The following is a 20400-nucleotide window of genomic DNA, read 5'->3' as shown; positions in this document are numbered from 1 at the left end:
TCAATGCTGTGTAAATAGTTGCTGTATTGTGTTGTTCAGAGAATAATGATCAGGAAAAAAAAGTTCATTACAGATGCAATCATCTTACACCTAACTTCACACTACATGTCAGCAACAATGTAACTTCTTTCTAAACATTTCCAATCCACAGTTAGTTGAATCTGCAAATATATAGAAAATGAGAATAACTGACGCTGAATGATGCTAGGAGAATTATTTGAGTATCAAAGGACATTGTAATACCCACTATATAGGAAGTAAAAATGCACGTATGTGCCCTGAAATTTTCTCAAATATCCAGTCAAGTTAGCCAGCAACACTCCTGTTCTTAAAAAGGACCCCCGCATCCCTGATTGTATATTTTCTGCTTAAAGAGACTCTTAAGGGCCCTTCCTTCCGCCATCTAACCGATTTCTCCCTCCTCAGTATGGCTGTGACCCGATCCAAAGACGCCCCTCCTTTCGGCCCCCCTGTCCCCAGTGGAACCACATTCCGCAAATCTGATGTCTTCAGAGACTTCTTGCTGGCCAAGGTGATAAATGCGGAGAATGCCGCACACAAGTCCGACAAGTTCCACACCATGGCCACCAGGACCCGCCAGGAGTACCTGAAAGACCTGGCCGAAAACTGTGTCTCCAACACACCCATTGACTCCACGGGCAAATTCAACCTCATCTCGCTGACCTCCAAGAAGAAGGAGAAGACAAAAGCCCGGGCGGGCGCGGAGCAGCACAGTGCGGGGGCCATCGCCTGGAGGGTGGCAGCGCAGGACTATGGCCAGGGCGTGGAGATCGACTGCATTTTGGGGATTTCCAACGAGTTTGTGGTGCTCCTGGACCTCCGCACCAAGGGGGTGGTATTCAACTGCTACTGCGGAGATGTCATCGGCTGGACCCCAGATTCCTCAACGCTCAAACTCTTCTACGGGCGAGGGGACCACATCTTCCTGCGGGCCACGGGGGGCTCAGAGGACGTAAGGGACATTGTCCAGAGACTGAAGGTAAGAGAGAATGCTCGCAAGGGCACAGCCCTTCTGTGGTTTGGCAGAGGCCGTAGGAACCACTGAGATGCTTCCCTTAGCCCGTCCGTTAGACCAGGACGCTGATTGGTTCCCATAGAATCGTCACTTACGCACTGGGGTCTAGTGGGTCCTGCAGCCTGAGTGTGTGCTGGGGAAGGTTTGGGTCAGGGATCTGAAGCCGTTCATGCCATCACCTTGGGAAGACAAAGGCATATATATTTATTCACTGTAGATGTTGATAGGAAATATAAGTTTAAGCTCGTGTTGAAAATGTGAGAATACTTTATGGAAGAATTAAAATAGAGTGAAAAGCTTCCAGGCCATTAAAAGATAAGGCATAAGCAAGGGATGGGGGGAGGATAAGAAAGCATGATAAAAGAAAAAACAACATGAAATTACATAGCAGGAATAATTCCACATGAGTTACCACAATAAATGGGAGTGGTTTTACTTCCCCTTAAAAGACAAAAGATTCAGTCTGGATGACAGTCTCACCCTGAACTCCCAGTAGACAGCTCAGGCTCAGACCTCTAGCCGAGCCGAGGGTGGCAGATTGGTTTCAAGTCAGATGGCAGCTTAGCTGATAATGGCTGCTTTTGAAGCACTGTGCTCTCTCAGCTTCCCAGACTCCAAAATTCATGCCCAGCTTTGGGTAACAACAGCTAGTGTTTAGATGCCCCGGTGGGATGTGAGGTCTGTGAAGCTGAGCCTCGTATGTTTTGCTTACCTGATATGCATAGATCAGGGCTGGGACATAGTTGCTGTTCAGTTAATACTGATTAGTTGGTTAGTTGGATGAGTTTATTGAACCCTGCCTCTATGCTAATTACATGCATGATCTCACAATCCTCCCAGGTGTAGATGCTGTTCTTATTCCCACTTGACGGATAAGGAAATCGAGACTCAGAGAGGCACAGATACTCACATAAGGTTATACAGCCACGAGGTGGCAGACGGGGGTCTGAATCCAAGTTCTTCTGACTCCAAAACCTCTTTGTGCCCAAACTCGAGACTGGTAGCTGACTGCTCACTCAGCACCTCCACTCGGGTGTCTTTAAACCCCTGGAACTTAACATGTCCAAGATCAAACTCAGTTTTCCTCCCCCTGCCTCCCAGAGATTTTCTGTCTCAGTAAAGGACAAATCCGTCACTCCATTTGCTGAGGTCAGAAGCCTTGGCATCAGCCTCTCTCCTCTCTTTCTCTCACACCCACATCCGTTCTGTCAGCTTCACCTCCATTAGGCCGGCTCCAGCTCCCCCCCCGCCCTGCCCTCGGCCCCTGACTACCCAGAAGCCTCCTGGCCAGTCTTCCTTGCCTCCATCCTTTCTTCCCTATGATCTCTTCTCAGCGTGGTGGTCAAGGGACCTGATCACATCACTGCTCTGCTCAAAACCCTCAGCCCACTCTAGGTAAAAGCCGAAGTCCTTACGGAGGCCCGTGTGGCCCTGCATGACCTGGCTTCCTGTTGACCTCACTGCTCCAGGCACACAGATCTTTGCTGTTTCCCAGGTGTGCTAGGCAGGTAACCAGCCTCGGGGCCTGTGCACTGCCTGCACCCTCTCGCTGGAACACTCCCTGGTCCCCACATGGCTCCCTCCCTCCCCCCCTTGTCAGTGAGACCCCATTATCTAAAATAGCAGCTTGACCCTGAGCATATACCACCCACTGTCCCTGCTCAAATTTTCTCCAAAACACTTACCACCACCTGAATTGTGTTGACGTTGTGAATTGTTCACTGCTGTGTCCACAGCACCTAGGCTAGCCTCTGGTATGCAGTGGAACTCGGTGGACTTGTCCTGAATGCAGGCTGCCCTGGGGAAACAGCAAAAGTGAACATTCACTGTGTTAGACCCTGCTCAGCACCTTGCACGGCTTTGCATTTCTTCCTCAAAAAACCCAGTGAGAGAGATACCGTTGTCCCCACTTCTCAGATGAGGAAACTGAGGCCCAGAAGGTTAAAGCGACTTGCCCGGGACGCACAGTGAGCTACGTACCTGGGTTCTTGAACGTGAGGGTGTCCCTCCCTCAACGCCCAGCAGCGACCGTGCAGACACTGCACTGGATTACGTGTTCCCCGTGTCCTCCGCGCCTGCTGTTGGTGTGGTGCTTTCGCATGTTTCTGTAGCCCCCTCTCACGGTCTCAGCACCCCAGAGCCCACTGGGCAGCCAGGCGCCCGGAAGCGATGACGTAAGCCATCTCCTGCAAAGGGCCGGTCTGTCCTAAAGGACGCATGACAGCCATCTCTTCTTTGTCCCTCTTCTGGGTGAGGAGTTCACACCCTCCCCAGCAGGGCCAGGATTCAGACATTGTCGTTAGTTAAGTCAGCAGTTCTTTTCATGTGCCTGGGTCACAGCAGCGACCATGGTGGGCCCAGGCCTGTCTTCCTGGGGCTCCCATCGGTGACAGATATTGAACAGGAATTACAAGAGCCAGGAGGTTGAAAGGGGGAGTGTCGAGGATGCCAGGGGAACCTGTAGTGGGTGTCGGTCTCAAACTCGCAGGGTGGGTGCAGCCCCGGACGTAGTCACTTAGGTGCAGAAGCTTAACCTTCAGAGGATTTCATATGAATCTAGCTTTTGGCTTTTCTTGAAAAACTGGAGGAATCTGGCTATAGTGGGTTTTCGTTTGGGCAGGGCAGTGATCAACCGAAGCAGATGATAAGTGCCCCCTTTATTTTTATTTTTTCATTGTGACATTGATGAACAAAATCCAGTAAGTTTCAAGTGTACAAGTCACGTATATTTTGCATTGTGTGTTCACCGCCCATAGTTAGATTTCTTTCTGTCACCATATATTTGACCCCTTTTACCCCATCTATCTTCCCCTACCCCCTACCCTTTGGTAACCACTAGTCCATTGTCCACATCCATGAGTCTCTGTTTGTTCTGTTTGTTTGTTGCTTTTTGGTTTATATCCCACATATAAGTGATATCATGTGGTTTTCAACTTTTTCTGTCTTGCTTATTTCGCTTAGCATGATTATCTCGAGGTCCATCCATGTTGTCTCAAATGGCAGTATTTCATCTCTTCTTATGGCTGAGTAATATTGTATATATGTACCACAGCTGCTTTAGTCAATCATTTATCATAGGACACTTCAGTTGCTTCCATGTCCTGGCCACCTTGAATAATGCCGCTGTGAACATCAGTGTGCAAATATCTTTTTGGATATGGGTTTTCAAGTCTTTGGGGTAAATACCCAGTAGAAGGATTGCTGGATCATGTGGTAGATCAATTCTCAGTTTTTTTGAGGAACCTCCATACTGTTTTTCTTAGTGGCTGTACCAATTTGTAGTCCCACCAGCAGTGTATGAGGGTTCCTTTTTCTCCGCATCCTCTCCAGCATTTATTACTTGTCCTGTTGATTACAGCCTTTCTAACAGGTGTGAGAGGGTATCTCATTGTGGTTTTGATTTGCATTTCCCTAGTAGCTGTCGATGTTGACTATCTTTTCATATGTTCGTTGACCATTTATAAGTCTTCTTGGGAGAAGTGTCTGTTCAGGTCCTCTGCCCATTTTTTGACTGGATCGTTTGTTTTTTTTTGTTGTTGTTATTGAGTCATATGAGTTCTTTGTATATTTCAGATATTAGGCCCTTATCAGAGGTGTTGCTTGCAAACATATTTTCCCATTCAGATGGTTGTCTCTTTGCCTTGATGATGGAAGCTTTTTAGTTTGTAGTCCCATTCATTTATTTTTGCTTTTACTTCCCCTGCCTTTGAGGTCAAATCCATAAAATCCTTTTAAGTCCAAGGTCTATGAGTTTAGTTTCTACGTTCATCTGTTATGTATTGTTTCAGGTCTAATAATCAGAAGCGCCCCCTTTAGATGGGACACACATGCACTCTTTGGCCATGGTTCCACCAGCCTACATGTCATTTACATCACCCACCAAGCACCCCAGCTTGTGAGTCTGGGCCTGGGCCTGTTTTTAAGAACATGAAGTAGAAATTCCATCACTTCAACTCATATCCTGTTGGCCAAAACCAAATCATGTCCACACCAGCTGTGAAGGAAGCTGAGCAATGTGGTCCCCAACAAGGTGGCCCTGTGCACATCAAAACTCTGACTTGCAGTGGGGGTGGGGTCTTATTACCACAAGGAAGAGGGGAGAATGGAGACCGAAGGCCGCAGCATTCCTGCCGCGCGGTGTTGAGGGAGATCTCCTGGCCTCCGTGGAAGGCTGAGCCCCCCGGGTTCCCGGGACTGCCTGGCCTGACTAGTTCCAGGCTCAGACATGCAGCCTTCTCTCTATAACCCACAGCTAAATTCTTTGCATACAAGGGTGACTGCTTCAAAGGGAAGAAGAACTTCGGTCCCCAAAGGGAAAGTAATGGGCCAGGATGAATCTAGTCATATTTTCTCTTTCAGGGCACTGAACAGACTTTCCTTTTGAACCAATTTTTAAACCTCTTTGATTTATGGAAAATCTCAGATGTCCACAAAAGGAGAGGGACTCACATCATGAACTCCTAGCCCCGTCACCAGCTTCCACAGTTACCAACCCGGGGCCACTGTGTCTCCCTTCCCTCCTTTACCTTCCCACTGACCATTTAGAGGCAAATCCTGGACATCTTGTCATTTCACCTGTAAACATTTCAGTACCTATTTCTAAAACACACAGACTCTTAAAAAACAACGGTTTAGTCATTATCATACATAAAGAATTAATAATTTCTTATTGTCGTGTCAACAGGTTGGGTTGTAAAATCAATTATGGTATCTCAATCAGCAATTTTCAAAGATAAGATAGGGAAGAATAGAAAGTGTCAAGAGTACATCCCAGCGAGTAAGGATCTCTGCTGCCTCCCCCTCCCCCACCGCTTCCCAGATCCTCACTGTCCAAATCAGGGACCAAACAGATGTGGTCACATTTTCAGGTAAGTCCTTTCCCATCCAGGCGCTCATTTCTTGCTACCCATAGTCACAAATGTATTCGATTTAGATTGCAAGGAAGATGTTTATGAGTAGGGAAGAGTGAATGTATACATGAATGCAAGGTGTGACTTGTGACAAAATTCTTTCTTACTGTGAGTAGTCAGAAAAATGTGAAAGCCACCACTCTAATAGGTACATCAAATAGCGTAAATTCTAGCCAGGGAATGACTTCTTATAGGTAATTTGAATGATCATGCATTTTCTTTCCTTAATACAGTTTTAGGAAAGGGTAGACAGGTCTTGATGGAACTTGCTTAATGACCATAGCTTGCTAAGTTCTTTTTTTTATCCTAAGAAGAGGACAGAATCCCTGTGGATGTGCTGGGGGTTCTGGGGAAGGACTGGGAGTTCTGATCGGTGGATCCTTATGTCTATGATAATGCATTATCATGGTGAAAATCTCACGCAAACGAAGCAGGGAGTAATTTGGAGGCAAGGCCCATGTGGTCTGGTCAGCTTCACACGGGGCACAGTCTGAGGAGGAGATTTTGCAAAGGGATTTGTGCTTCTAAGAATAATATGAAGTAAAGAATACGGCATGATTCTCGCCGTCCCCAACGTAGACAGGATTCCAGGATTGCTGATTTGTTGGTTTTCGGACTGACTTTGGTTAGAATCATTGTATCAGCCAGGATGCAATATTCATGGCTTAAAACAACAAAGGTTTATCTCTAGGTCATGCCACATGTCCATCTTAGGTTCAGCTGGGGTCTCTGCTCCACACTGTTCTGACTCCAGGACCCCCGGTGATGAAACAGCCACTGTCTGGCTTTAGCAGAGGGGAAAGGCCAACGGAGGGTCTCGCACTGGCAATTAAATGCCCCAGCCAGATGACACGCCAGTTTTATTCACAACTTACTGGGCAAAAAGTCCCAGAGCCCACCGACCACAAGGGAGCCTATTAGTGCCATCGTGCCGTGCCGGGGAGGGAAGGAGGCAGGGTGCTCGGGGAACACGGCTTGCCTGGTGATGGCGGCCGCGCCGTGAGGCCGTTAGCCGCGCAGGCACACATCTCTGTTTCCTCTCCAGAAGTCAGGAGCTGGGCCGCGACTGCATGCGTTCATGCTCCTGCATCACCTGGGAAGGTCGATGGGGAGCAGCCAGGTCTTTGGCTTCAAAGTTGGGGATCTGACCAGGAGTCTTCCGCAAGAGCTGACCCCGAACAGCTCTTGAGGCTAGATCCCTCCTGTCGCCTGCAGGTAATGACCAATGGCTGGGAGACGGTGGACATGACCCTGCGGCGGAACGGGCTCGGGCAGCTGGGCTTCCACGTGAAGTACGACGGGACGGTGGCCGAGGTGGAGGACTATGGGTTTGCCTGGCAGGCCGGCCTCCGGCAAGGCAGCCGGCTGGTGGAGATCTGCAAGGTAGCTGTGGTCACGCTGACCCACGACCAGATGATCGATTTGCTGCGCACGTCCGTCACCGTCAAGGTGGTCATCATCCCACCCTTCGACGACGGCACTCCCCGCAGGTAGGGACAGCTGCCCTGCAAGGCGGTGGGGGGTGGTTGGCGGCTCCCTGAGTGCGGGCACAAGGTCTCCCCAGGGCTGTCCCTGGAGGCCCTTCCTCATCCGGAAGAGTGTCAGTCGTGACAGGGTGGGAGTGCACATCTGTCAAACGCTTGCTGCATGCCAGCGATGGTTTGAGCTCCCTGTTTCATCTCCACCGCAGCCCTGTGAGATGGGCGCCCCCATCAGTGCCGTCTTCTAGATGACAGACACAGCGATGAAAGTAACTTCCCCCAGGACATGCTACGCGTCGTTCATTTGTCCCACACATATATTGAGACCCTACTGTGTGTAAGCTCGTTCCAGGTGCTCAGGATAGAGCAGTGAACAAAATACAGTGCCTGCTGACTTGGAGTCCGTGTCCTAGAAAGAAGGACAAGCTATTATTAAAAGATAATACAGGATCAGGCAGTGGTGAGATCTCAGGAGAGAAAGTGGGATAAATAAAGGGTCTGCAACGGGGCTGGAGAGCTGCATACAGGGTGGTCAGGGAAGGCTCCTGGGTGGAGGTGGCCATCTGGTTTTCTGGGCCAGCAGATCTTAGATGGGGACTAGCCAGGGCAGAATCTGTGAAGTACACGTGTGTGCGGCACGTTCCTGCAGCACAGGAAGACACTGTGGCTGGGCAGAGTGAGCAGGGGTGAGAGGTGGGCGAAAGGGACAGGGAGGAGGCCGGGGCAGGGGGGTCACCGTGGGGTGGGGCTTTCTGGACACGGTGACAAGCTTGGATTTTAATGGAACATTTCAAACACATTAAAAGTATACTGAGCCCGCTATTTCAGCATTTAACATGGCCTGTTTTTTGTTTTAAATCTCCATAGCACCCTACCTAGGACTATTCGAAGTAGTCGCAGTCCTTGGACTGTATCTCTGTCCAATGAGGACCTTTAAAAGGTTATTACTACACTTAAAAATTTTTTAACGGTAGGTCAATATCAGTTACCCAGTCTGTCTTTAACTTTCTGTCGTATGAGAGAGAGAGATTTTTAAAAACAGTTGTTTTGTTAATCAGGCTCCTCTCATTGCGTTCAGTTGATGTATCTTTTCAGGCTCTTAATCCGTAAGTTCCCCTTCACATTGTTTTGTTTGTTTCTTCTTGCAATTTATTTGGGGAAGAAACAAGGCCATTTGTCCTTTAGAGCAGGGCTCCCCAACCCCTGGGCTGCGGACCGGTACCAGAACCTGGCCACACAGCAGGAGGTGAGCAGCAGGTGAGCAGGTGAAGCTTCATCTGTATTTGCAGCCTCTCCCCAGCGCCAGCATCACCGCCTCAGCTCCGCCTCAGATCATCAGGTGTTAGATTCTCAAAGGAGCACCGGTCCCTGGTTTCAAAAAGGCCGGGGACCGCTGCTTAGAGTTTCCCATTTCCTGAACTTAGCTGCTTGCATCCCCCTGGTAGCTTTTAACCTGTTCCCCTAGTGTGTGTATTTTCCATAAACTGGAGTTCAATGCAGAAGTTTGACCAGATTCTGATTAACATCCTTTGGTAACACTTCCCAGGTGTGCATCCTTTAGGAGGCCCCATGTGTCTGGTGTCCCTCTGTGAGTGACACCAAGGGCGATCAGAGGGTTCAGAGGGTGGCAGCCTGACCTGTCATCGTACATTTCCCCTCAGCTCTCGGCAGCCATCGTGATCGTCGCCCAGTCCTTTACTTCATTGTCGTCGTGATGCGCTCAGTGCCATCATTCCTTCTTTATTTATCGGCTGTACAAATTAATTCTTCTGAAAAGAAATTGCCTTCAGTAACTGTGTGGTTATTCTAAGGTATAATTTATTCAAGGAAGGCAGGGTAAGTGCATGTTTAGAGTAATGATTTGGTACCCTAGCTACCTCCAGAGGTGACCCCTGTCTGCAGGGGCAAGACAGAGAAAGGGAGAGTCACCACATTCCAGGCTCTGGAAACACAGGCGCACAGAGGACAGCCAAGGCCTTGTCCCTCGTAGAGCTGATGAGTGAATTGGGGAGACAGACAAGAAACAAGTAAGCAGATAAGATGACTTCATACAGCAGAAGGGGGAGGCAGCCGGGCGTAGAGGGAAGACAGGCTCTGCAGTGAGACTGCCTAAGTTTGCATCCAAGCTCCTCCCCTTTACTAACCCTGACCCCGGGCAAATGGCTTCACCCCTAACCGTGTGCCTCAGTTTCTCATTTGTAAACTGCAGACCATATTAGGTCCTTCCCCCAAAGGGTGGTTGCGAGGTTGGAGGAGGTAAGACTTGTAGAACCAGTACCTGGCATGTAGGAGGTGCTCTGGAGACACTGGCCGCAAGATATAGGATGCGGAGAAATAAAGAACATGACCCAACCTTGGACAGGATGGTTGGGGAGACCGGAAGGTGAGAAGGAGCCAGAAGAAGGGCCTTGCAGGGAGGGCGTAGCTGTCACAAAGGTGGGGACAGAGCCCTCAGATTGTTGACATATGCAAAAGAAGGTCCTCTGGTTGGAGCAGAGTGAGCCAAGAGGAAGGCATGAGATGAGATGACACGGGGTGCTTATACAAGTGACCTCACAGGGCTGATGTGGTCTCTACTTTACAGATGAGAAAGCCGAGGCGCAAGCAGACCAGTCACTTGTGCAGAGTTGTACAGCTAGTTGGTGGCAGAGCAAACTCAGTCCAGGTTTCCCAGCTCCATATGCTCTGCTGCCTCTAAAAGATGTTGAGAGCTCTGGGCCTGCGACTTCTGGTTGCTCTTCCCCGCCCCTCTTCCTGAGTCCTGCTTGCTCTGAACGTGGTGGAGTGTGGTTCTGAGCAGCCCTAAACCCGGCAACCAAGGGCTTGGCTACCTTCGCCCATACCCTGGTCCTTCAGCCTCGGGACTCCACTCAGGCCCCAGCCATCTCCTCCCAGCCCTCTTCTGGGGCCTCCTTCACCGCTGCACAGAGCCAAGGCCCAGCCGCACCCACTCCGGGCTCTGCAAGGGCAGGGCAGGCTGAGGTAAGCCCACAGGCAAGCTCCCTGCAGACCCCTTTTCCTCTCTCTACACACGTGCTCACACCCACACGAGTGCACGTGAAAAGCCAGCCCTCCCATTGGATGACTCTCCAAAACTCAGGGAGTGAGAGAGGCTGTGAAGGCGTCCCAGGCCTGCAGGTAGGGACCAGCTGAAGCCAAGGTAAAAGTCTGCAGACTCCCTTCTGTGGCTTTGGGGAAACAGGCCAGGGAGGGTGTGACCAGACAGACGAGTTCTGCTCCCTGCCCTATTTAGGAAAAAAAACCGTCATCCTGTTCACAGGGTTGGATGTGGGTTGGGACTTGCGTGGGTTTTGTTATTCTTTAAATGCAGGGGTGTCTGGCTAGCCTCATTTGAATTGCTGATAACCCCAACTATGGGGTCCTTCCAGCCTCTTGCTGCAACCCTGACCTGGCTCGAATGTCACAATGAGCTCTGAGGGGAAACACCAGGGATGGGCAGAGGTGCGCTTCCTGCCACCAGCCGGGCTCTGCATGGCATGTGTCCAGACCCTGTGCTCTTCGGACACTGAGTACATTACAGGGGGTCATCTTTGCACCCATAGTCCACAAGACTGGGGTTCTTGAGTGAGCCCTGCACTGCTGGGCCATAGCTGGGCGGGGCCTGATAGCCAGAGCCCCCGATGAGATGTGTCATCTTGACCTCGGGTACTTGCGCAGGTTCAGGAGCGATGCTCTCATCTCTCTGTCTCTGTCGCTGCCTGATGGGGAAGGTGATCTGGGATGCTTTTGTCCCCTTTAGTTGGACTCCAGACCTCTGGTCAGGGGACTGTTGGAAACTCCTGCCTGAGAAGGGAAATTGAAACCGTACAAGCAAGTGAGTAGGAGAATTAAGGAAGAAGTCGCCACGGCCCCCAGAAACTCGGCTGTCAGGAGTCAAGGCCAAGGAGGCGATGAGAAAAAGTGGTGTGTGAGCCTAGGGACATCTTCCCTCAGATATTTCCCACGTGTGGCCGAGAGATTGGAACGGACTATTTAGCACAGAGTTGTTGGTTGAGCAAAAGACCGGAAGCAGCCTAAGTATCCAGCCGTAGGAGACTGGCCGAGTAAATCCCAGGTCCTTCATGCGATAGAGTAGTGAGTGATTGTTTCAAGAAAGTGAGGTGAATCTGTTTGTGCCAGGAGGGTCTGGCAGGGAATACTGACAGTTGTGGGTAGGGGAAGGAAGCAAGGTGGTATCCGGTGTTAGTGTGTGGTTTTTATTTTCATTTTAAATATTTGCTTATCTGCATAGGATATTTCTGAAAGGATGTGTAAGAAACTGGAAGCTATGGTTGCTTCGGGTGGGTAAAACTGGGGGATGGAGTAGGGGACATGAATGCCTTTTTATACCACTTAATCTTGAAAACAGATTCAGAAACTTAATTCAAGAAGTGGACTTCTGAAACTCGTATCCCTAGCAACTCAGTAAAATGCAGACTCCTGGGCCCCACCTCAAGGAGGATTCTGCTTTAGACGAGCTGAATGAACTTCGCTAAGTTCTCAGGGTGACTGAGATGCTGAAGGTTCTCAGATGGCTGGGAAGGAATTTGCTCCTGAGTCCCGAGGTGGGTGTAGTTGGATTTTGGAAAGTGGAAGGGAGACCTCCGGTTCTGGGCATGTGGGAGGAGCAGAGAGACCATCCACAGAATTGGCTGGAAAAGGCTGGCCAGTGAGAAACTGCTAGGGGGGAAAAAAAGGAACTGCCTATTTATTAAATATTTTCTGCTAATGCCTATAGAATGCTCACAACCACCCCATCTTACAGATTTGGAAACTGAGGTTCTTGAAGGGAAATCCCTCCCCCGAGGCCGTGGAGGTCCTAAGTGGCAGAGCTGGGATCTGAGGGCCCAGGAGCCCTGGCTCTCCACCACTGTGTGCTGCCTTCAAGATGACTGGATAAGGCTTCCCTCTTGGAGGTCATGCCTAGGGGCTCGTGGCCAGAAGTGAAGCTTTTAGTAACTAGGGGAAGGGGAACTCAGGGACACAAAAAATCTACTCCCTGGCTCCCAGATTACTGCCAGTGTGCCTGGTGGTTAATCTCGTGGGCTCTGATGTCAACTTTCTGTGTTTAAATCCAGCTTCCACCTGTTACTGCCTGTGTGACCTTGGGCAGATTGTTTAACTTCTCTGTGCCTCATTTTACTTTTCTCTGAAGTGTGATGGACTAATCAGGACTCTGGTTACCAGCAACAGAACCAACTCAAATATGGTGAAGCCAAAGAGGGACTTGGCTGGCTTCCATACCTGACAAGACTGGGAGATAGGGCAAAATTGAGGCATGGCTCTGTGTGGGGCTCAGACACCCTCATCAGGAATCTCTGTCACCTGTTTCTCCTGCGTTGCTGTCATTCTCAGGCTGCTTCCTACTTTGTGGGGACAAAGATGGCCTACCCCTACTCACAGCTCCAGGTTAGGTCTCCCTAGCTCAGCAGCCCTAGTGAAATAGATCTTTCTCCCAGAAATTCCAGAAGCAGTTCCAGAGTTGATGTTTACTGTGTCTGATTGGCCCCACTTTAGGCCACATGGCAATCCTGTGCCAGTCATGTCCAGGGGAAGAGGAGTTTCTGATTGGCCAGGCCTGGGTCACATGCTCATCCCTGGAACCAATTAATGGGGTCAGCCCCACCCAGAACACACAGACCTATTCTCAGGAGCAGGGGTGTGGAAGCCAGGCAGGCAGGAGCAGCAGGTGTGCCTGCTTGGGGCCATGATGGTGCCCTCCTCCACCTCCGCCTGGCCTGGCATATCTACAGGCTCTGTTAGATATGTGTTCTTGTCATTCCTCGCTTGGTAGCTGGTGAGGCATCAGCACCTACCAATCCTGAGAGACTGCCAGAAGGAGCTGCCGGATGTCAGCTCTGACCCTCCTGCTGCTGAAGGGCACGGTGTGTCAGGCCCAGGTGCCAGAGCACATCCTCGGGTCCTTTTAATGACTCCTTAGCAGCCATGTCCTGGGCCCACAGCCTCCCGGCCACCAAGGCCACCAGACCTTTAGCCAAGTGGCCGTGAAAGTTCCCTGGGCTCTAGGGGACTCAGAAGAGGATCGGCTCGTTGGGGGCATGAGAGCTTCCAGGCTGAGCGCTCCTCTGAGCAGAGCTCCCGCAGCTGCTGGGAGGTGGCTTTTGTGAGCACAGCCCCCTCTTCGGAATCAGAGCCCCCTCCCAGCTGCACCAAAGCCGCGGTGGAGAATGCCAGCCCAGCCCGCGATCTCCCTGCCGGGAGCCAGGGACGCTGCAGTGTGCGCGCCAGCCTGGTCGGGGGGAAGTCACGGGCCGTTCTGCATCTATTTCAAGGTTCTGCATTTCATGGCTTTTTTTTTTTAACCCCCCTGCAAAGTAGGTCACCTGCTCTTCTTCTAGCTGCCTTTGAGCGTCTCTGGAACAAGGCAGATCCTAAGGGCATCTGCCTTCCTGACCCCGAGTTCCGCTGAAGGGGGCTGAGCCACTCGAAGGAGGATGGGCTGACTTGAGGCTTGGGTCAGGGGGAGGGGAAAGGAGGGGAGAGGAGATGCGATAGAGCAGGCCAGGCAGTCGGAACCCCTGTGTTGGGCCCTGTCCTGACTGAGGACTCAGAGCTGGTAAGTTTCAGACCAATTTAAAGGGGATCTACTCAGCCTTTAAAGTAGGCCATCATGGTTCAGATCTGGCCAGGGAAAGCTGCCCAGTGTCACAAGGCAGCAGGTCTCTCCCAGGCAGCAGGCATGGCTGGCTGCTGGTGGGCCAGAGCCTTTCTGGATAATAACCAAGCTTCTCTTCGCAGGGGGTGGCCGGAGACCTATGGCGTGGACACCGCGGAGCCCAAGCCTGAGCCGGAGAGCTTGGCCCCTGGGGTCCGGCCCCCCTACCGCAGCAACGCGCCCTGGCAGTGGAGCGGGCCCGCATCCCACAACTCTCTGCCAGCCTCCAAGTGGGCCGCTCCAGCCACCCCGGGCCACGCCCAGTCCCTGAGCCGGCCGCCGAAGCAGACCCCCATGGTCCCCTTCCGGGAGTCCCAGCCCCTGCACAACAAGAGGTAAGGAAGGGCCTGCCGACGGCCACCACACCCGGCCCCCACCTCCCCCCGTGCTTTTCTTTCTCCTCTTTTTTCCAGTCTCCTCTCCTCAGTCTTTCTCCTGTCCTTGTTCTGTGTCTCCCTCCATCCCCGCCTCCCTTCAGCTTTCATCATGAGCCCCTCACGTGGGCCCAGTGCTGGGAGCTCCGGGTCTGAGGTTGGAAGTCTCCGTGCCATATGTGGTTAAAACTCTATATATTTTTTTAAAAGGTTAAGGGACTGATACGCACAAGATATGAGATGCGATGCCTCCTTAGGGGCATCAGAGGGGTGGGAGGAGAAGCCCACAGGTGTGTAGGTAGCACCCCCATTCTGATTCTTGGGTTACGGGCAGCAGCTGCAAAGAGTTTATTACAATGACATGTACCTTAAACTGCAAAGAGTTTATTACAATGACATGTACCTTAAATTCACTTAAATATGTTAATGTTAAAAGATAAAGAAAATTTCCAAGAAATGAAGGAATCTAACCTATGAGGGTGGGCAAGAACAGTGGTCAGCTTTTGGCCGCCCCTGTCAGGCCACGGACACTGACAGGTGGGCTGGGCCCCACTGGGCCAGGAAGAACCAGGGGTATCCCCGCTTCCTGCCGCCCTTTGCTCAGCAGCCTCTCTCCATCCCCACGGGAGGGGACAGCAGATAAAGCAGATGGGATGTGGTTGGGTCTGAGGGTCCGTGTCTGCCCCTCCTCTGTGAGGACAGGGGTGTCATCCTCACTCACCCCACCTCCTTCCTCCCTGTCTCTGTTTCAGGCCTGTCAGCTTCCCAGAAACCCCTTACGCAGCATCACCAGCAGGGGCCGACAAAGTCCCTCCCTACCGACAGCCTTCCGGGAGCTTCTCCACCCCCAGCTCCGCCACCTACGCGAGATACAAGCCATCCCCAGAAAGGTCAGTCGCTTCACTCTTTTAAAATTAAGGATCCGATGACAGCTAGGGATCCTCTTTTCCCAGTAAATGCACACGCCCCACAGGTTTTTTGCGATTTTATGGGGTTTCTGGCTCCCTGCAAGTCATCAAAGGACCTGCAGGAGGCCTGGCTGAGTCTGTTAGGGTTTAGGGCCAGGCCGGCCTGGGCAGGACTCGCGTTGGCCTTCCTCGCAGCGGTATTTCGGTTGCCACTTTCTTGACAGCTCTGCCACTTGTGTGAGCCAGACCGTCTTCCTTCCCGTACGGTCATTCATCCACCAGGCCACCAGCATTACCCAGTTTTCATGGCCTTGTAGGCCTCAGTCCTGTCACCTTAGATCCTTCCCCAGTCTGGCAGCCTAAGTGGTCTCCCGAGCTCCTTCGTGCTCCCCCATACCCTCAGGATGAACCCAAGCTCTCCCACTTGCTCTCCAGCTGCCTTCAGCCCTGGTGCCCTGTGCCCTTCCTTCTCTAGGGTCCCAGGGACCCCCACTGTTCCCTCGTCCTCAGGCCAGATCCACGGGCCTCATCCTGGATGTCTCCGTCCCTCCTTCCTCTCCCTTCCCGTGTCCATCTTTTCAGCCTTCTGAGCATCTCTGCCCCACCCTGGCCGCCTCCTGTGGTCCACCTTCCCCTCAGCAGCCAGGGGAATCTTTCTATGTCTGGCCATATCTGTCCCCTGCTCCCAGGGTTCTAGAGCCCTCAGGACACAGCCTCAGTGCCACCAAGGCCCCCCCTGCCTCTCCAGCCCTGTGCAGTGCCACACATCACCCTCACAGGCTACTTCCAGTTCCCTAGTGAGGCTGTCTGCATTTCAGAGCCCTCCTCATGTTCTTTCCTCCACCTGGAAATTCTTCATGCTCTTCACCCCCACGCTCCTCCATCCTGCCAACCTGAGCGTTGGTGCTCCTCCTCCAGGAAGCCTTCCCTGAACCTCCCCTAGCCCTAGGTGAGGTGCTGCCCCTCTGCCCCTTAGTTCCCGATGTATTTCCTGACCATGGCCTTGCGCACTCTCCATTCTGTTAGCCCAGTTGTGTGCGTATACAGGTGCATGCCTTCCAACATCTAGGACCTTACGTGTTCGTCTTTGTATTTCCATCGCATAGCACAGGGCCTGACACGTGGTAGATCCTTGGTATGTGTTTGATGAAAGAGTTGGAGTGAGTCAGTGAGTTTGTTTGAATAACACCACCTGCCGTAAAAGCAGGAATTAATTCACTAGGCCAGTGGGTCTTGATCTTTACTGCGCCTCAGAATCACCCAGAAGGAAGGCTTATTAAAATACAGATCGCTGGGCCTCGCCCCCAAGTTTCCAGGTTAGTAGATCTGTGGTGGAGCATACGATACCAGTGCTGCTGGTCCAGGGAACAAACGTTGAGAGCCACCGAACTAAACCGTTGTTTGGTCCTAGGCCTCTGCTGTAAAGTGGAGGAGAACATACTTACTTTCTGGTAGCCACCATTCAGCTTCCATTCAGCAAAGGGACCCTGGAGCCTTCCGTGTGCCAGGTGCAGGGGGAAGTATTTGAGACACTCATCAGGGGCTCCCATTAGCAGTGCTGCTGGCTGTGATGGAGAGAGGGTCTTAGACCAACCTCTGGTGAGTGCCCTGACAGACTCAGGCCTTGGAGGAGGGAGCCCAGCCCAGCCCCACAGGCCTAGGCTGGCTGCCCAGAGGAAGTGACATTTAAATGGGGTTTTGAGAGATTAGTAAGAATTTGATGCAGAGCCAAGGGGGAAAGTCATTCCAGACAGAGCAAAGGCCGTAGACGCGGGTAAGCAGAGTGCTGTGGGATGCAGGAGGCATGGAGAGAAGTCGGGAGGTGGGGGTAGAGGGGGTGGGGCTGTGGGGCGGGGGCACCTGAGTAGCAGCAACACTGGGGCTGGAAATGGCTCAGTGGCCACCAAGCAATTAGCTAAGAGCAGAGGTAGTGGGGGCGATGTTACTTATGACTCCAGGGAGCATTTTTTTTCAAAGTCTTTGTGTCCCCCCTTCGTTATTCTTATTTTTAAGCTTTTTATTTGAAATACGTATTCACAGGAAATCAAAAAGAAATGTACGGGGAGCTCCGTGAGCCCTTCACTCAGCCCCACCCCCACCCCCCAGTGTTAATGTTTTGCGTGACCAGGATGTCAAAGCAGGACGTTGACGGTGGAACAATGCCAGAGCCTGTTTCACACTCACCATTTATCCATGTACTTTTTGTGCACGTGTGTGTGTGTGTGTGTGTGTGTGTGTAGTTTCATGAAATTTTGTCACTGTGGTTATTGTCAACCACCACCACAAGTACTGTCACCACAAACTGCCTCCTGCTGCCCCTTGCTACCCCTTCATGGCCACACACCCCTTTCCCCATCCCTGACCTCTGGCAGCCCTTAATCTGTTGTGCATCTCTTTAACTATTGTTACTTTGTGAATGTTATGTAAAAGGAAAGAAACATAAGTGCAGATCTTTTTGAGATTCTTTTTCTCTCAGTGTAATTTCCTTGAGGTCCATCTGAGCCGTTGCGTGTATCATAGTCAATTTCTGATTATCTCTGAGTCGTAGTCCACGATATGGAAGGAAGGGCCGTAGTTTGTGTAACCATTCACCCACTGAAGGATGTTTGGGTTGTTTCTGGGCTTGGGCTTTTAAAAACATTCATGCCCCGAGCTTGCATGAAAATAAGTTTTTGTATCTCTGGGATAAATGCCCAAGAATTCAATTGCTTGGCAAGATACAGAAACAACCTAAATGTCTGTCAACAGATGAATAGATAAAGAAAATGTGGGACATATAGACGATGGAATATTATTTGGCCGTAAAGAAATTCTTCCATTTGTGACAGCATAGATGAATCTGGAGGGCATTATGCTAAGTAAAATAAGTCAGACAGAGAAAGACATACTGTATGGTATCAAAAAAAAGAAATGTACAGGGCAGAATAAAAAAAAAGTCAAACTCATAAAAACGGAGTAGAATAGTGGTTGCCTGGGGGTGGGGAAAATGAGGAGATTTCGCTCAAAGAGTACCGAGTTTCGGTTATGAGATGTTATCTGAGGAGCCGGTATGCAGCATGGTGGCTATAGTTAATAATTCTGTATTGTACACTTGAAGTCTGCTAAGAGAGTGGATCTTAAGCATTCTCCGCCCACAAAGAACTATGTGAGGTGGTAGATGTGTTAATTAACGTGATTGTGGTAATCCTTGCATAATGTAGATGTATGTCAACTCATCGAGTTACACACTTTAAATGTATTACAGCTTTGTTACTTATACCTCAGAGCTGGCGGGCAGATGCTTCTAAGAGTGCTACCTGCTCAGCAGATCGAGAACAGTGTTAATTCAGTGAACGGGTGTGCTGACTATTCTGTATTGCACGCAGAGAAGTGCTTAAGGGAAAAAATACAATTGCTTACTGTGTGGCAAGTCCATTTTTAGTTTAAAAAGGAACTGCCAAACTGTTTTCCAGGTTGGCTGTGCCATCCCACGTGCTCGCTGGCAGGGTATAGTGATTTGGTTTCTCTACGTCCTCACCACCATTGGGTGTCATGACCGTTTGTCATTTTAGCCATTCTGATAGGTGTGTAATGGTATTTCATTGTGGTTTTAATTTGCATGTCTCTGATGGTTCATGATGTTAAACATCTCTTCATGTGCTTATTTGCCAACTGTGTATCTCATCAGCAAAATGTTTTCTGCCCATTTTCTCGTTGGATTTGTTGTTTTCCAGTGTGGTAGAGTTCTTCGTATATTCTAGATACGAGTTCTTTGTCAGATGTGTGATTCACACATATTTCCTCCCAGTCTTTAGTGTGTCTTTTCATTTATTAATAGGGTCTTCCGCAGAATGAAAGTTTTCATTTTGAAGAGGTCCAAATTATCATTTTTTTCCTTTTATGGGTTATGTTTTTGGTGTAAGGTCCAATTCTTTGCCTAGACCTGCTTCTAAGGATTTTCTCACTTTTTTCGAGAAGTTTTATATTTTACATTTAAGTCTATAATCTATTTTGAGTTAATTTTTGCATAAAGCGTGCAGTTTAGACGGAGGTTCTCTTTTATGCCTGTGTTCATTTTGTTCCAGCACCATTTATTGCAAAGGCTTCATCTCCATTACATCGCTTTTGCTCTTTAAAGCAAAAATTCCTTGGAAAGGAAAATTAATTGGGTACATTTGCATGGGTCTGTTTCTGGGTTCTCTAGTCTATTCCATTGATCTACATACACAATCTCAGTGAGTGCTCCCAGCAGCCCCACAAGGTGGTGGTTGAATTATCCTGTGTTACAGCGGGTAAACTGAGCCTCGATGGGGTGAGTCTACTTGATCAAGGTCACTCTTCTTGGAAGTGGCAGATTCAGGACAGGCACCCAGACCTGTGCGATTCCAGAGGGCTGACCCCGGCCCCAGGCTCTCCTGTCTGCTGAAGGACTCTGGGCTCATCTTCCAAGTCAGGGTGACATGCATGGTCCCTGCTGGAGTCCCCAACCCCCAGTGGCACTTTGTATTTCAGGCTCTCGGCATTGGCACATGGGAAAGTGACACCTTTTCCTTGGATTCCAGCTGTTCCCAGGGATCTAACAGAGCCCGACTCTGCCCTCTGCAGCCCAAACCTCAGCATTTGTTATCTCTGTCAATAGCTGGGTGCCAAGTTTTATCCAATGTTCCTAGCGCACCTCATCCTCAAAACCCCCAGAAGTGTCTTTCACAGGCAGTCACCAGCCTGCGGTAAGTGGCTGGGAGCAGATCATGGTGGCCTTTGGCCTCAAGTCCTTTCCTCTTTGCCTGCTGCACAGTCATTCCATGACACCCTGAAGCCAGATATTTCGGCCCAGCCCGAGACATTTCTCCCTGTGGACCCCTCCGTCTCTTGCTGTCTCCTCCAGCGGGCTGCTACTTGCCAGATTCATCACACTTTTAAGAAAGCAAAGGCCATCACAGGCAGAACCTGCCCATCTCAGATTTCCTGAGAGACAAGGTGACAAGATGGCCTGCCCCTTACCAGCTGTGTGAGTGTGGACAAGCAACTTCCTCTCT

The 20400-nt window shown here is 50.6% G+C and overlaps 1 protein-coding gene and 1 long non-coding RNA gene across 6 annotated transcripts in view; one reads left to right on the top strand and one right to left on the bottom strand.

Annotated features, from left to right (window-relative positions):
- The window catches only part of SIPA1L3 (signal induced proliferation associated 1 like 3), a 217450-nt gene that overhangs the window by 151712 nt on the left and 45338 nt on the right, over nt 1-20400 (top strand). For all 4 annotated transcript variants that reach the window (XM_039855054.1, XM_039855069.1, XM_039855062.1 and 1 more), the window contains 4 exons: nt 427-1000; nt 7162-7436; nt 14187-14438; nt 15230-15367. In XM_039855054.1, the coding sequence (XP_039710988.1) occupies nt 427-1000; nt 7162-7436; nt 14187-14438; nt 15230-15367 (1239 nt within the window). The remainder of the gene's footprint in view (nt 1-426; nt 1001-7161; nt 7437-14186; nt 14439-15229; nt 15368-20400) is intronic.
- Nucleotides 921-17042, bottom strand: LOC120596645 (uncharacterized). 2 transcript variants are annotated; one of them, XR_005651225.1, is made up of 4 exons: nt 16831-17042; nt 2722-2834; nt 1947-2089; nt 921-1215 (listed from the first exon to the last, which is right to left on the bottom strand). It is a non-coding gene; the product is annotated as an uncharacterized LOC120596645 (long non-coding RNA). The 2 variants fall into 2 exon arrangements; XR_005651224.1 differs by lacking the exon at nt 16831-17042 and adding an exon at nt 3017-3785.

The sequence above is a fragment of the Pteropus medius genome, unplaced genomic scaffold (genome assembly GCF_902729225.1).
Source record: "Pteropus medius unplaced genomic scaffold, Ma_sr-lr_union100, whole genome shotgun sequence".
NCBI classification, from domain to species: domain Eukaryota; kingdom Metazoa; phylum Chordata; class Mammalia; order Chiroptera; family Pteropodidae; genus Pteropus; species Pteropus medius.
The sequence above is the reverse complement of the archived record's forward strand: the minus strand, read 5'-3'. Positions and strand labels throughout refer to the sequence as shown.